The sequence below is a fragment of the Colossoma macropomum genome, unplaced genomic scaffold, assembly GCF_904425465.1.
Source record: "Colossoma macropomum unplaced genomic scaffold, Colossoma_macropomum, whole genome shotgun sequence".
Classification (NCBI taxonomy): Eukaryota; Metazoa; Chordata; class Actinopteri; order Characiformes; family Serrasalmidae; genus Colossoma; species Colossoma macropomum.
In genome coordinates this window covers 45,094,863-45,112,241 of record NW_023494785.1, presented here as the reverse complement: position 1 = coordinate 45,112,241, position 17,379 = coordinate 45,094,863, and the positions used below count along the sequence as shown (strand labels likewise).

General features: G+C 42.3%; 1 protein-coding gene across 1 annotated transcript; it reads left to right on the top strand.

The window, feature by feature from the left end:
• Positions 1-979: 979 nt before the first annotated feature.
• On the top strand, positions 980-17,163 carry nradd (neurotrophin receptor associated death domain). Its single transcript, XM_036580071.1, has 6 exons — positions 980-1,304; positions 10,863-10,995; positions 11,874-12,242; positions 14,744-14,966; positions 15,303-15,445; positions 16,444-17,163. The coding sequence occupies exons 1-6, from the start codon at positions 1,263-1,265 to the stop codon at positions 16,755-16,757; spliced, it is 1,224 nt and encodes a 407-aa protein (XP_036435964.1). The 5' UTR covers positions 980-1,262; the 3' UTR covers positions 16,758-17,163.
• Positions 17,164-17,379: the final 216 nt, after the last annotated feature.

Genomic DNA, 17,379 nt, shown 5'->3' with positions numbered 1-17,379 from the left:
CATGTCCAATCAGCCTGACTGCATGTCTTTGGACTGTGGGAGGAAACCGGAGTACCCGGAGGAAACCCACGCAGACACGGGGAGAACAGGCAAACTCCACACATCGAACCCAGGCCCTTCTTGCTGTGAGGCGACAGCTCTACCCACTGCGCCACCATGCCGCCCCGCTAGACCAGCTTATTTATTCTTTATTATTTTTTTTATTGATGCAATTATTCATAACAATTCAAACATATATCACTACTCCATACATCACTACTACATTAAATGGGTGAATTAAAAGCAGCAAAATAATATAAAATCACATAAAGTGAAATTCAAACAAACAAGATAAATACTGAAAGGAAACAAAAATTATTCAAAATATGTTGCAAAGCTCGAGATATCTGGGGAGAGTTTTGCTCTTATCATCTATCATGTATGACAAACACACATTTTTGGAATTGATTCAAAAAGTGTTTTTTTATGAATAAAATGTTTTGCAGATAAAATGAAATAATTAACAACATATTCGAGAGCCCTGCGATGGACTGGCGACCTGCCCAGGGTGTATCCTGCCTTCCGCCCAATGACAGCTGGGATAGGCTCCAGCACCCCACCGCGACCCAGAAGGATAAGCGGTTTAGATGATGTATGTATGTATATTCAAGAGCAGTTCCAGAATTTATGTAGTAAATTATGTATCCTTCATAGAAAAGCTGTGACTGATTTACAGGAGGAAAGAAGAAATAAACACAGCTGAGAGCAGAAAAGAGACTCGGACGCTGTCATAAAGCAGGTGAACCACTGACTGACATTCCTCTTTACGATGCGTTAGACGCACAAGGCGCTATTCGGACGCAGGGCCGACCTACGTAGTGCACTAGGTAGGGAGTAGGGAGCTATTTGAGATGCAGTGTCCCAGTTATCCAATCAGCGAGGCCGTAGTGGGTGACGCGACCCGCGCTGGGGCATCCAAGCCTTGCAGTGAGCGCTGAGCTCTCTCAGTGCAGCAGCCCTCACAGAGCGGAGAACACGGAGCTGAGAACCTTTATCTGATGGAAATACGGCCTTCAAAACAGCGGATTACAGCGGAGAAGAACTGAAACGCAGCGTGGAGAAAGAAGGACGGCGGTTTATTTGTGCGTTTACAGATTAAATCTGTAAAAGTTTTTGGCGCTCCAGTGGTGAAGTTCTCCGTTAGTGAGGGCTGCAGTGACGACCAGCTTCATTCAAACAGCTGCTGAGAGGAGAAGAAAGTGGGCACGGTGGAGATTTGGGCCATGGAGGTTCTCCGGATCTGCATCTACGCTTTAGCAATAAAGGTGAGCTAACCGTGCCGAAAGGTTCCGCAGGTCCACATTCGGAGAAAAAAGTTTTAAGAAGTTTAATTTCACAGCCTTTAAATGCGCAAATTCGTGCAGCTCCGTTGACTTAAAGGGGCACTCCACCGAACTTTCAAAATGTCTGCATATTGCAGTGCTTGTGACGTGAACTCTGAAATGCTCCGTTCTAGAGAAACATATCTACTCAGATGTCTTTACAGTGGTGGTGATAGGAACCAGGGGTCGCCATGACTAAAACACAAATATAGACATTTTATTTAACTATCCAGAACCACCAGTGAACCTACACGAGTCTTCTGAGTTCTATATACGTTTTTTATATAAGTTTTGCCTCCATTTTATGTGAGGGAGCTTTTAGAGGTGGACATCTGGTTCCTATCAGCCCCACTGTGAACAGTTCTGACTCTAGAATTGCTCTAGACTGGAGAGTTTCTCACCAAACTACCCAGAACAACTGTTTACATCTGAACTACTTAATTAATCTGAGCATAGGGCTGGGCAATATAATGATATATATCATTATCGTGATAAATTATGTCGCAATACAATACAGTATGCTTTTCTGAACGTATCATGATAAAACTGACCAACTACATGTTTCATTATGAAAAGAGCAAAATTAGTCCTGTTTAACTGGATTTAGTGCCAAATACTGGATAAAAATCATTGCGTTCACAGTTTTTGGTAGTATAAAATGTAGGGTCATTTTTTTCTGTTCCAGCTGATCAGATGTTGGAAAAAATGAATATCGTGCCAAATAAATATTTGCCACCTCAGTCTGCATATTTGAAAAGTTGGTGAAGTTACCCTGTAATTTGCTTTCTTGATGATCCAGCACTGAAATGCTCTTGTGTTCTTCAGAGCAGGTGATCTGAGTGTTAATATTTTTGTATCTAGAGTTCCAGACTGCAAAATCAGGTCTCATCAAGGCTTCCAAACTAATAGTCCCCCTTTCGGAGAAGCCAGAGTGTCTCATCTGAAATTAATTACTGCTTTAAAGAAAATCAGACCCACAATGCAGCTCTTTTTGTCCTCCGTATGAAAACACAGCGCCGATGATCTAATCGGGCTGTTATGCTTTCGCTCCTGAAGTGAGGTGTGCTGTGGCTTACTGTGATTCACTGAAGCCTTTGTGCTCCCTTTGTGTTGGATTGAAGTGATAGTTTGGCGATTTACACTGTCCCACCCCTAAGGTGTTAAAGGGGAATTCCACCCATCTTTCTAATTTTCTCCATAATAAAAGCTGAAGATGTAAACATCGTCGTTCAGAGCGGTTTGGTTTCTAGAGAAATCTACCAAGTCAGAATTGTTCACAGTGGTGGTGATAGGAACCAGACGTCCACCTCTAAAAGCTCCTTCACAGAAAGTTCCTACATGAAATGGTTATGAATTCACTGCCTGATGACTGAGACACTGACTTACGAAGATTTTGTACGGCATCTGTAAAGGGCCACAGATTTGCTTGCTGTTTTTTATGATAAGGAGATATTTCCATTTGTTTTCTTGGGATTTTGAGATATGTATGCCATTATACAGACATAACAAACGTTATCACGATAAACGGTGCCAGTTATGTCGTGATAATGACATAAGCATCAGAAGATTTTTGAGAAAACAAATGAAAATAACTAATTTTCACAGAAAGACAGAGTAAAACGCACACAAATCCATGGCGCTTTATGGCTCCCATAGTTTTGGCCTGAAACTAATTTTAAATCCATTCATGGTGGAGGGATACATAATATGCAGGGTGCTGTGAGGCAAAATAGTCCCCAAAGAAAACTTATTATTTCAGATTCTCCACTATTTTCCATCATCAACATTCCATATAAACTCAGAAGACTCGTGTAGGTTCACTGGTGGTTCTGGATAGTAAATAAAATGTCTATATCTGTGTTGTAGTCATGGCGACCCCTGGTTCCTATCACCACCACTGTAAAGACATCTGAACCATTTCACACCAAACCACTCTGAATGTCTCAACCACTGAAATTAAGCAGAACATTTTGGAAAATTAGTTTCCCTTTATGTAATCTCTAATAGACTTGATTATGTGGTTTCTGATACTGGGTGACTTACTGTTATCTACAAACATGGACTAATGTACAGACGAAATTCAGGCTTCAGTAAAGGGGTGGGCAGTATGATGATGTTTATCTCCACTGTGATGAACTGTGACTATATTGTGTAGGGATGCATGATGATACTGGATTAATCAGTTTTGGCACACAATTGTGGGCAGATATCGCTGATATGTAAACATTAATATGTTAAATGTATTAGCTTTGCAGAGATGCATAACATTTATTTCTGTACCATTACAAATGCAGTAAAGTGAATAAAATGCAGATATTAAACAATAAAATAAAGAACTTTAGATATTTTTTATTCTAAAAGTTGTTTATTTTATTCTGGGAAGAATAAAAGTCACTCTGATCTGATCTAATGGACAGATCTGACGTATTATCGTCCATCGTTGAACTTTTTATCTTTTTGTATTACTGAAGAAGAAATTTAATATTTTAATGAGCTGTCCCTTTAAAGTGCCCATATTCTACATTTTTCTTGTATTTTATTTTATATGACATCAAACAGCCCTAAACAATTTCTTCATGATCCTTTTCCCATGATCCTTTTGCGTGCGCGTGTGTGTGTGTGTGTGTGTGTGTGTTGTGTGTGTGTGTGTGTGTGTGTGTGTGTGTGTGTTTTGTGACCTCACAAACATGAATTCAAAGCGAGTTGTTTTTACTTTCCGTATATGGACTCTTCGGACTATCTGAATCTTAAACAGTGTAAACACACCACACCAAACTCTCTTATTTAAAAGATGAAGAGGATGTGTCTTTCCGTGGTACGTGCCCTTTAAAGCATCAGCCCCAGTACAGTGAGGGAGTGCGGTGGGCCGAGGATGCTGCCAGGTTTGTCCCCCAGAGAGAGTGTTTTGGTGAGAGGGCGACCGCAGCTGAAGTATTTGGCGGGCTGTGGAATCCGGAGTCGGTAATTACCCTCATTTTCTCTGCTCTGAGGACGGAGAGGCCGAGAAACTGCACTCCTTCCACGTTCCGTTCAGCAGTGTGGCTCTGATTGTGGGGTGGGGGGTGGTTTCCTCTTGAACTCCCTCCCCCCAGGCTCTGTACCCCCCCCCCACAGACAGGCTTTGATGGCGCGGCCTGTTGTCTCCAGCTGCTGGACGGGCAGGAGAGCGAATAGAGTGAACACTGATTGAACACGTCAAACATCTGTTTAAAAAGTTTTTCAGACTCTCAGAGGATCTTCATTTAGAACTGTTTTATTTTTCTAAATCAGCAGCTCCTAGAGATTATTATTATTATTATTATTATTATTATTAATGATAATAATAATATTAATATTAACAGCACAGTATGGATAATAATAATATGTATTATTAGTAACACATTGTAATTAACAGTCCATAATAAACAGCAACATAATAAATAGTGTATTAAGCACTGTTAATAATTATATAATAGTTACAAATAATATTATTAATAATAATAATAAGAAGAGGAATAATAATAATAATACGTATACATAAAAAGTATTATTTGTAACACTTTACTATAACAGACCCTAATAAAGAGCAATATGACGAGTATCTCAGTATATTAATTACTGTTAATAATTATATAATAGTTACAAATAATATTAATAATAAGAAGAAGATGAAGAGGAAGAAGAATATTATCAGTTCCACTTTATAATAACAGGTCCTAATAAACAGCAACATAATCAATATCAAATAGTTTGTTAATCACTGATACTAATTATACTAATTATATAATAGTTATATATAATAAAAATAAAATAATAAAAAAGTTTAATTTGAATTATTAGCCATGTGTTTAGTGATATATGAATAATCATTTGTATCCTGTTTAAAAATGATACAGTAGTTATTTACAGTCTCGCTACTGTGTGATGTGTAAGTGCTTAGTTGGTCATTATTAATTAGTTAATATATTTTTTAAACTGTAATAATTCATAAGTGGACCCCAACTGTAAAAATGCAACTTCATAAGGTATTTATGAAGATATATTTTATTATTTATTCACTTAAATTTACATAATTTACATTATGTAAATGCATTTATGAAAAGAATTTACTGTGTTTTAATACATTGCTGAGTAAATGGTTACTATTACAACAATTATGAGATTATTACAATAATCTATTAATATTATATAATATTAATATTTTAATCTATTTTGCTTATGACAAATTCAAAGTATGGATGACAGTAACCACAACAATAATAATAATAATAATTCGTTTAGCTCATATTTGGCTCATCACAATATCCATATCAATATAACATTAATGACAATATTAATAATGATAATGTTTTAGGTTTATCATGATATCAGAATTGTGGATAATATCTTTATGGTCATTTGTATGTTATACATTTCAGTTTATATTGTCCATCATCCAAAATCAGAATAATAAACTGATTCTAATATCCTAATATATCACACCCAGACATTCATATTCAGCTTTCTGCAGATAAACCAGTAAATCTGCCTTAACGTCTTATGAAAATGAAATATATTGCGATGGCCTGTTGATATAATGCTGAATCTGAACTGTTTGGTCAGTAATGACAGTGAGTGGTGATGGTAGTTTACTGAGTGTGCGCTGAGTGAGCGGAGCAGCCGGTTGGTTCAGCCCCTCTGAAGGCCTTTCCTGATCTTTGGTGGTCTTCCTGCTGATGGACTGGTGGAAACGGCCTCTCCAGCCAGCGAGAGCAGCTGGTTCCTGCGGAGGGGATTAGAGTTGTGCTGATAGGCCTGTTTCAGGATCAAAGGGAGACGCCTGCTTTATGGTCAGACTCACTGCTTTGATATGCGCGAGCTCCACTTTAAGGAGCCCACCCTGACCCTGAGACCGCCTGTGCGCCTGTCCTGCTGGGGTTTATCTGTCTGCACTGTATACTCTGTTTAATCTGAGTGGCTCTGCAGGCTGTTTAGCTGCACAATTACAGTTTAGGGAACAACTGGGTGACATTATTTACACAACAGCACCGCCAATCGAGTTTATACAGCTTTATACACATTTATACATACAGATATACAGCTTCTGTACAGATATATACAGCTTTATACAACTTCTATGCAGATTTATACCACTTTTGTGCAGTTTAATACAGATTTATACCACTTTTGTGCAGGTTATGCAAATTTATACGGCTTCTATAAAGATTTATACAGCTTTTATACTATATAAATATATTATACTACACTATATAGCAATTATATCACTTTTTACTACGCTATATTGCAGTTATACCGCTTTACACTACAGTATATAGCAGTTATACTGCTTTGTACTGCACTATATAGTAGCCATATTGCTTTATACAGCACTAAACATCAGTTATATTGTTTTATACAGTTGTTATTGAGCACTGTACTGCTCTATACAGCACACACAGGCAACAGGCCATATTAGGACATTAGAGAAGGGAATGCCAGCACTAATAGTCAGAGCTAATACAGCTCCTGCTCTCTCTCTCTCTCTCTCTCTCTCTCTCTCTCTCTCTCTCTCTCTCTCTCTCTCTCTCCCTCCCCCTCCCTCTCTCTCTCTCTCTGTCTCTCTCTTTCTCTCTCTCTCTCTCTGTCTCTCTCTCTCTCCCTCCCTCTCTCTCTCTCTCCAGATCGTAGATGGATAGCCGTGTCTGAAACGCAGTGAGGAATGTGTCTGTGTCTGATTCAGTTCAGTTTGATTCAGTTTTATGTGGTTTTTTACAGCAGTCGTCCTCCTAAAGCTGCTCTCCAGAAATCCTGTGATCCTTAACAGTCAAGAATTCATTACTGTAAAAAAAAAGATCTGTTTACATTCCGTGAAGTAAAGTAGTTCCATATCATTAGACCAGCCGTCAGTGAGCGCCCGGCCGTATATTTGACTTACCGCTTTAGTGTTGCACTGAATCTGTATCAGTGCCAATACTGACCTCATTACCGCAGTCGTGGTCATGAAAAATATAACAGTGCAGTTTTGTAAGCTTTCTAGAACGATATGGTTCAAAAGTTGTGCGGTCCAAAAAAATATGTTGGTGCGTCTCGACTGCGCTACATAAGCCTCTACTGTATCTGTACATTCTCTACTGTATCTTTACGTTAGCCTCTACTGTATCTTTACGTTGGTCTGTACTGTATCTTTACTTTAGCCTCTACTGTATCTTTACATTAGCCTCTACTGTATCTTTACATTAGCCTCTTAGTCTCTGCTTTCTTGTTGTGAAGTGGCGCCGTGGCCTCAGCTGAGCGCTGCTGTCAGATCAGTAATCTGTATCGATCTGTACCCCGAGTTCACATATGGGAAGCAGCTTCGGGATCAGTGCTCCCCAAACCCGTTATTATTTATTTCTCTAAGCCTACTGATGATGCTGCGTCAGCAAACCCGTCACTTTGTTGATGGAAGCCGTTGCTAGGTTACAGTGCGAATCACACTGTGGGGCAAATAACTGACCCTGGTTCAAATGACTAATTCTGTTTTGCTGAATTTCTGAGGGAAAATAAGTTGCACTGAACTTAAATGAGGTAAATGTTACTGCAAAATGTCTGTTTGAAAGTGCAGCCGTGTCAGGCTCCAGTGCTTGCAGGCCAAAACTCTGCAGACTTCAGCTCACTGCCTCATTAAACACACCTGATTCAGCTCATCAGCTAATTAGCAAGACCTTGAGCTGAATTCAGAGTGTCAGATGAGGGTAAACGCTGATCTCCACAGCACTTTGGCCCCCAAGGTCCCCAGTTTGACAGGCCAGGTCTAAGTGTTGGGCCTATCATCAGGGGATTGTGTCCGGGAGTCTGAGAGAGCACAGTTGTCCTCACTCTGTCTGGGTGGGCAGGATGCCCCCCGCCCCATCACTCAGTGCGATGCTAGTCAGTCTGACGTAACAGATCTGGTGGTGGGCGTCTCCTCTGAGAGCGTTCAGCTGTACAGTGATGCTGCTTTAGCTGCAGTTTAAAAAGATGCAGTGGACCTTCACAGAACTCAGAGGAAGCCTGTGTTCACCTTCACCCTCCTAGAGCTGGGGGTATCGTGTGAGTGGGGTCAGAACTAGTGGGTGGAATTGGAGACGACTAAATTGGGAAGAAAATTGGAAAAAATCCCCAAAATAAAATAATTATACTTTTGCACAAACCACATTTTCTGTGTTTTTTTCTAGCATGTTAACTTGAGTAAATAAACAGTAATTGTGTATTAAATTGTGCAGAAGTGTGTTCACTTTAGAGGATGTGTTCACTTAGTTACACTCAGCAACAGCATCGAATCTGTTGGAAACATTTGCACACGACTTTGAACCGCAAGTTATGTATGTCAATTATACATGAATTACTGTTATTACTGTTATTATTATCATTACTGGAGCGTGAAGAGGGTCTGCAGTGTCCAGAAACAGACCAGACTGGCAGCCATGAAGCCAAACATGAACTGTAACGGGTCCTGGTTCTGTACACAGATGTCAGACAGTAATTTAGTGTTAGAATAATAAATAAGCTGGTAGTTGGCGGTTCGGCTCGGTGTTTAATCTGAGCTCTATCTGTATAAACTTTAATGCTGGGTTTTATCAGAGTGGAATGTGCGGGGGGGGCGGTAACGGGGGGGTTTACCCTGTGGGCACGGCTCCGTCTGAGAGCATTCAGCAGGTCAGCACACGCGTCCCGGCGCAGATCAGAGGGGTTTTGTTGCTGTGCAGGAGGCGGCTGGCAGACATCTGTTTGCTCTTGTCAGGACGATCTTCTCCCCAAAACGTGTCTGTGTTTGAAATGCTGTGTTAGTGACCTCCTCTCACACCTGCAGGGCTCAGGGGGTGGGGGGGTATGGTGGGGGGGGACTTCAAAGGCTCAGCCTGACCCAAACTTGCTGTCCTTGCCTGTCCACACCTCGCCCTCAGGCACTGGGAGGCCAATACACGTCTGCACATACTGAGGAACTGACCTTAAAGAGCCCGTACCACGGAAAACTCAACACTCCTTACTTAATTTATTTATTTATTCTTTTAATTTTTTAGATAAGAGTGTGATGTAGTCTGTAAACAGCCTTTCCAAAATGTACAGAAACTGCTTATCCTCAAAGATTTTGTGATGTCATAAACACTGTGATTTACAGCATGTATACACACCTTTGTGCGTGCTTGTTTTTTTAGGTGAAAATAAGTTGCGCTTCATATTTGGATGCAAAGTTACTGTTTATTTGGTGGATCTAATAAATTGAGGGGAAAAAAAAGAAAAAATGTGGCTTGTGCGAAAGTTATGGCACCTTTTATATTTTATTGCATTGTTATGTAATATTTTAACCCGCTGCTTAGGGGGCGGGTTAACGCATTTGATTGACACGTATGTGTGTATATATATATATATATATATACATATAGCTTTTCCTCCATGTGATCAGAGTGATTATAGTGATCAGAGTGATCAGAGATGATGTCCTCAGTATTGATCGGTCAGCTGAGATGACATGGTGCTTTAGCTGATTCATCGCTCCAGCTCTGACAGCTGATTGGCTGAACTGAAGCTGAAATTTTTTATACAACAGTGATTTATTTTATCATCTTTATTTATTTCACAGTTTTAGAGAGAGAGAGAGAGTGTGCGTGTGTGCGTGTGTGTGTGCGTGTGTGTGTGTGTGTGTGTGTGTGTGTGTGTGTGTGTGCGTGTGTGTGCGTGTGTGCGTGTGTGCGTGTGTGCGTGTGTGTGTGTGTGTGTGTTTTTCTGTCTCGTTTACATTCACACCCGCTCACTGTTCCAGACTGGAAAACTTCCTTCCTCACACGCTCTCACTCTCTCTCTCTCTCTCTCTCTCTCTCTCTCCCTTTCTTTCTTTCTTTTTTGCCTCTTCTCTCCTTTTTCTTCATGTTTCTCTCCTCCTTTTTCCTCTATATCTCTCTTTCTTTTTTCTCCCCTCTCTCTCTTTTCTTTCTCTCTCCCTTTCTTTCTTTCTTTATTTTCTTTCTTGCTTTCTTCCTTGTTTTTTTCTCTCTTCCTTCTTTCTCCTCCTTTTTATTCTTTATTCCTTTATATCATGCCCTTTCTTTTCTCTCTTGTCCTTCTCTCTTCTCCTTTCTTTCTTTTCTTCTTTCTTTCTTGCTTTCTTCCTTCTCTCTCTTTTTTCTCTGTTTTGTTCTTTCTTTCTTTCTATCTCTCCCTTTCTTTCTTCTCTTTTCTTTCTCTTACTTACTTTTTTTATTCTTTCTTTCTCTATATCTCTTCCTTTGTTCTCTGTTTTCGTTCTCTCTCCACTTTCCTTTCTTTCTTTCTTTCTTTCTTTCCTTCTTGCTGTCTTTCTTCTCCTCTTTTCCTTTTTTCTCCTCTTTTTCATTCTCTCTTTTCTATCTTTCTTTCTCATTTCCTTCTTTCTCTTCTTTCTTTCTTTCTTTCTCTCCTCCTTCTCTCTCTTTCTTCCTTATCTTCCTTCCTCTCTCACATTTCTAGTTTTTTCTGTTCTTATAGTTACAGTAAATCCAGTGTGTGTGTTGTGACCCGTGTGTGTTCTGTGTCTTGTGTGTTTAGGTGGTGGTGGGCGACGTGTGTGTGACCATGCGCTTCACACACCATGGTGAGTGCTGCTCTGAGTGCCTGCCGGGCACCGGAGTGGCATCTGAGTGTGGAGCAGAAAACACAAAGTGCCAGGAGTGCCAAGACGGTGAGTATTAAACAGAACCCTGTAGGGTTCTCTTTACATTAATCCCTATGGAACCGAGCATCTCGCCAGCCCCTTAAAGGGCAACTCCCCATAATTCAGTGTGTGAGATGTAATCAGAGTGGTTTGGTGTGAAATGGTTCAGATGTCTTTACAGTGGTGGTGATAGGAACCAGGGGTCGCCATGACTACAACACAGATATAGACATTTTATTTACTATCCAGAACCACCAGTGAACCTACACGAGTCTTCTGAGTTTATATGGAATATTGATGATGGAAAATAGTGGAAAATCTGAAATAATAAGTTTTCTTTGGGGACTATTTTGCCTCAGCGCCCTGCATGTATCCCTCCACCATGAATGGAGTTTAAGTTCTCTAAACTATCATAAAACAGTGTCTCAGTCATCAGGCAGTGAATTCATAACCATTTCATGTAGGAACTTTCTGTGAGGGAGCTTTTAGAGGTGGACGTCTGGTTCCTATCACCACCACTGTGAACAGTTCTGACTCGGTAAGTTTATCTAGAAACCAAACCGCTCTGAACGACTCTGTTTACATCTTAACCACTTAGTTATGCAGTAATTTTAAAATGTATACTGGGTCTGTATTTATACTTCCTGTAGTGTATTACAGTCTGTCAGAGTGACTGTGTGGATCATGTGAACATTATAGAGGCTTTTAAATGAAACAGTAGAAGCCATATCGCCCCCTACACTTCCTGTAGTGTATTACAGTCTGTCAGAGTGACTGTGTGGATCATATGAACATTATAGAGCACTTGTGATTTTAAGCAAACAGTTCGTAGACCTTTCAGATTGTTGACGTAGTCTTAATGTAAATATAACATGCTGTGAATGGCATGACTCTCTCTCTTCCAGGTGTGACGTTCTCAGACTCCGCCGGTCTCTCCGGTTGCCTGGCGTGTGCCCACTGTCCGCCTGGCGTCCCCCAGCTGGCGCGCTGCACTGTGACCCAGGACACACAGTGCGATTGCGGTGAGGGTTTCTTCCTGTGGAGGGACGGGAACAGCACGGTGGGCCGCTGCGCCCCCTGCAGTGTGTGCCAACGCGGTGAGGAGGTGACCCGCATGTGCGGACCACTGGGAAACACGGAGTGCAAGCCGTGCCTGCCGGGCACCTTCTCAGAGCAGCAGAGCGCCAGCCAGCCCTGCCAACCCTGCACCCGCTGCAAAGATGACGAGGTGGAGATCCGAGCCTGCCAGCCCAACTCAGACACACTCTGCATGGGTAGGTACAGATTACAGCTCGTCTAATCTCAGCTGTGTGAGTCAGTAAGTCGCTCTTCACCTTTATTCCAGCTTCCATTCTTTTCAGGAGACTCGCTTTCAGTTCCTCAAAGAATCTGCAGACACACCTCCAAAGTTCTTAGAAATTGGTTGATCATTTTCTGCTTTTTGTGAGCCAAGTTATACCACTGCCCGAGCAATACCTTAGCAACCACCTGGGATCCCATAGCAACAGCCTAGCGACACCTGGAATAACATAGCAACGCCTAAGCGCAAGTACCTGGGATGCCATAATAATGGCCTGGCAAACATCTTAGCAACCACCTGGGATATCATAGCAGCACCTTAGCAACCACCTAGGATTCCCAAACACATTCAGTGGTGTTGAGGTCTGGACTCTGGGGTGGTCAGTCCATTGTTCAGCTTCTTTGTTTGATGTGTCCGTCTCCTTTTCTCAGTGAGGTTCTTCTTGATCAGCTACACATCCTTTCAGACCCACAGCGCTGAGTCGTCTTCTCACAGTGGAAGGATGGACAGAAACACCTGTGGATGTTTTCAGATCTGATCAGCTTGATTTTCTCCTCTCTCTCAGAGATGAAAGCTTTAAGTGCTGTTTATCTGATGGGGGCAGTTTTGGGGTCGACCAGCTCTTCCAGGTGGTTGTTAGGAGACACATTTTCTCTGGAGCTTTTAATCTGTTTTTGAACTCCTTCCTTATACAAGTGGATTATCTTATATCTAATCTGCTTCCAAATATCTCCTGAAAAAATGATTAGCTTCTACTTAAAACCCCATGTCTCACTGTTCGCACAATACTGCAGTTTCATAAAAGTAATGAAATACAATAACAGAAGATAAAACAGATAAAATTACTGTGCATTATCATTTTAAATAAAAGCTACATTAAAAACAAGTATGACTAGTTTGACTGACAAGTTTTTCTGCAGTTCATTATGTTAATAGTAACGTTTTTGAAACCATTATATTCAATCCTAACTGATGCAGGTCGCAGGCTGTCTCAATACTGTGAAGCTTTTATCCTCTGTGTGTGTGTGTGCGTGAGTGTGTGTGTGTGTGTGTGTGTGTGTGTATGTGTGTGTGTGTGTGTGTGTGTGTGTGTGTAGTGTTATGTGGCCAACATGTGGCGAACAGCTGTTCACGGCGCTGTAAATGTGCAGCAGTTGGAAAATTACACTGTGATTCTGCATTTCAGTTTCTCTCTTCACTGCATTGATCCCTGCAGTACAGTAACGCCGCATTACGGCCGTCTGTGTTTATATTTACTCAGAAATCAGCCGTGCAGCGTTTACTGTGGCCTGTAAACGGCTCTGAGTGCTTCTCTCAGAAACAGAGTGATTAAACTGCAGAGTTGACCTGTTTGAGGCTGGTTTTAGCTCCGAGCTTCACACTCACAGCCTGTTAAAGACCTGTGGGGCTCGTTTAGCAGGTTTTCAGGTTTAGGGGTTAAGCAGCTGGTCAGAAGGTCACGACCTCCACTGCCTCAACGCACAGGCACACAAGAAGATGAATGGATTATCCTCTCAGCAGGTCTCTGCTGTTGTTTTTTCTGCTCCATAGTTTTTTGTTATTATTATTATTATTAACCCCATAGCAATCCAGGCTTATTACATACTGAGGCTTATTATTCAGTAACTTCAGAGACTTCACTGCAAACTAATCTCAGGTTAAAGAAGTGTGTAATAAAACTCTGGCCTGTCTTCAGGCCCGTGGCTTAGTAAGAGGTTAACCTCTAAACCTCTAAAATAATATTTCCGTATTTTTTGGCTCATCTTCTCAACACTCATTACTATAGTATAACCATAGAAATCGGTGTAATGTAACCAAGGAGATGGGTGCAGCCCCGGCATAACCATGGTAACAGTCATGGCATAACAATGGTAATCGGTTTAGAGTACAGCCTGGAAACAGTATAGTGTGTATCATAGATACCGATGTAGGGCAACCATGGAAGTAGGTGTAGCGTAACCGTAGATATGGGTGTAGTGTATACAGAGGAAACCACTGTTGCACTGATCAGTAGTTGGGCTTCAGGTGGATTTTATGTTGTATTTCCAGCTCTAACATGTACATGTACAGCGGTACAGCAGTGCAGAAAGAGAAGAACAGCACTGTTTACACATTTGGGTCAAAAATGAACTCAGAATGAGTCTTTAAATTCGACCTGGCTGCAGCAGAAACGTGTGATGTGTGTTTTGCGTGCCTGGAAAGGGTTGGTGCAGTGAGGAATGCGCTACTGAGTGATGGGGGATTCCCCCTTTGGCAGAGAATGAACTCTCCAGCATTGCTGAGGTGCCAGAATGTAACTGCTGCACCATTTAAGGTGGAACGGAATGCTTGTATAGAATTTTGTATAGAATTTTGAAAAAGCTTGTGGACTTCCCCTTCAAGGCTCTGGTATCATCAGAAGTTGGTCCAGCCAGAGGAAACAGAAGGTTTAAAAGCAACATGAGGTTGATCTTCTGTTCACTTGTGTTCCTGCAGAGCGGGATCTGAACATCATGTCTCGGCCGGCGGGCTCCGAGGGGCCGTTTCCACGCTGGCCCGGATTGGCCGACGACGACAGCGTGAAGGGGAGCGGAGCGGCTTCCGGCTCCGAAGCCCCCGAACTCACCCCGCAGGATCAGGGGGGCAACAACATCCTGCTGTACGTGTCTGTGCTGGCAGCTGTGGTGCTGGGACTGCTGATCTATGTCGCCTACAAGTGGTGAGTGAGGGGAGCTTTATTATACTGCCTCGACCTGCAGGTGGTCAGTTATAGTGATATTTAATGATGTACGTACTCCTTTTTTTGGACAGAATAAAAATTCTCAAGCTATATGTAAAAATCATAACAAAAATATGGAACTATTTGCATATAAACACTAATTTTTTCTGGCCCAAAAAAAAGAAAATAGTAATTAAATAAAATAAACAATTAATAATTAAATAAAACAACTAATTTAAAATAATTCACAGCAAATGCCTGTAAATGACTGTAAAGCCTCAGTGAGTGGTGAACTAATATAAACGTATATATATACGTGTGTTTGCATGTTATTAGCTGGAAGTCCTTTCAGCAGAAGAAAGCTCTGGGAAAAGCTCGCGCTGGAGAGCTGAACAACGTCGCTGAGGGAGAGAAGCTGCACAGCGACAGCGGCGTTTTCCTCGACTCGCACAGCCTGCAGGACGGCCAGCCCAGCAAAGGTGAGAGAACACGGAACTAGAGATGGACCGATCAGGGCTGATAGCCGATGCCGACGGAAGGCAGGGCTGGATGCCACATTTAAAGGTGCAGACGTGATTCCCAACCTTAAAACAAACACACCCCTCCCTTCAGTGCTCCTTCAGAAGCTCTGCCCCCAAATTCATCGACACGCATCAAAGTGAACGACACTTTTTAAAATCTTCGTGACCATAAAACACAAACGCTGTACAGACAAATACTGGGATATAACGTTAGAGCGAACAGCCACACAGCAAGTCATGTAGCTAACATTAGCGAGGCTGTGGCTTAGCAAACGGTCACTACAGTTGCTGCTGCTGAGCCACAAACATTAGCAAACGAGACAAAACAATACTGACCTGCTGATTCTTTGAAACAGCAAAAATAAGTTGGTGTTGCCCACATGCAGAAACAGAGCAGCCTCCTCATCCCTTTTCATGCCTTTAAACTCTTGAAGCTGAACTCAGCTTCTTTTTCGCCAGCCTCTTGTTTGAATTTTTCAGTTCCACCTTAAATGGTGCAGCAGGTACCCCTAAAATAACCAGATCCTGAGAGCTGATCAGTGACATAAAACATATGTGCCATATTTAAGGATCGCTCCTGCTCTAGGTGAGGCTCCTCCGTCACAGGACCCTGCAGTTCATCGTTCAAACACTAGATGGAAATACAGACCTTTTGACTTTTGACTCTGCGAATTAAGGGCGGATTAAAAAACTCGCCAAGTTTGGCAACAAACACACAGGTATTAATGCCGTCTTGCACACCAAGTCCAAAACTGATGGACTGCAGGGCTTCTGTAGTTTCTGCGCTGTATGGATGCGTTAAAATCAGGCTGACGGGTCAGATTCGCTCGGTATGCAGCCTCAGCTGCTGGAAGAGGTGGTGGGGCTTCCTGTGCTGTTGTGTCTTTTGTAGAATGGTTTGCACCCACTGTTTTCTATAAAGCACCCGGCTAACTGCGTTCCGTCTCCCCCTGCAGGCAGTAAGCGGGACAGCAAGCAGGACACCCGGCTGTATATAAACCTCCCCCCACACCGGCAGGAGGAGGTGGAGCGGCTGCTGGAGGAGGGAAGTGGGCGGAGCTGGAGGCAGCTGGGTGGAGCCTTGGGCTACGAGCAGGAGCGCCTGGACGTTTTTGGGCGCGGAGAGGACCCCGTCCGCACGCTGCTGACGGACTGGTCTCAGCAGGACGGCTCCACGCTGGGCCTGCTGTGCTCCGCCCTCGCCCGCGTCGAGCGGCACGACGTGGCCAAAGCCCTCACCGCCCCCGCCCAGGGCGTATCGGTCGTCTGAATGCCGGGCGGCTCTCTGAAGGCGCGTTTCCACCGCAGGAACTTTTAGGTGTTCACCAAACAAGGGAGCATTTTCTACACTAGCGCCCTCTAGAGGCCTGCATTTGCTACAAGCGCCTCGTTGCTCATTTTAACACTTGTGTTTGCTGGAATGGGAATAAGACTATTAGTGTTTCCACCAGACGATGCACAGCTGTTGGTTTCTACCCCGGAATATGAGCTTTTCTGCGGATCAGGAACGTCTCTGATTGGTCAAACGCGAGGTTTACAGAACACTCCTATTTAGCATTTTAATAAAACACGTCACGGATACCACCAAAGCAAAATGAGAAGGATAACCAGTGATTAAAATGGAAAAGTGGACCGACCATTAGGAGCGATTCTGGAATATCAACATCCTCATCCTCATTAGTATTCTGCAGTATCGATATTGAAGGGGAATTCCACCAATTTTTACAAATTTCAGCATAATTAAGTGGTTAAGATGTAAATAACAGTGTTCAGAACAGTTTGGTGTTAAATGTTTATTTTTTCAGATTTTCCACTACCGTTTACCATAATCAACATTCCATATAGACACTCAGAACACATTTTATTATTATTATTATTACTATTATTACTAT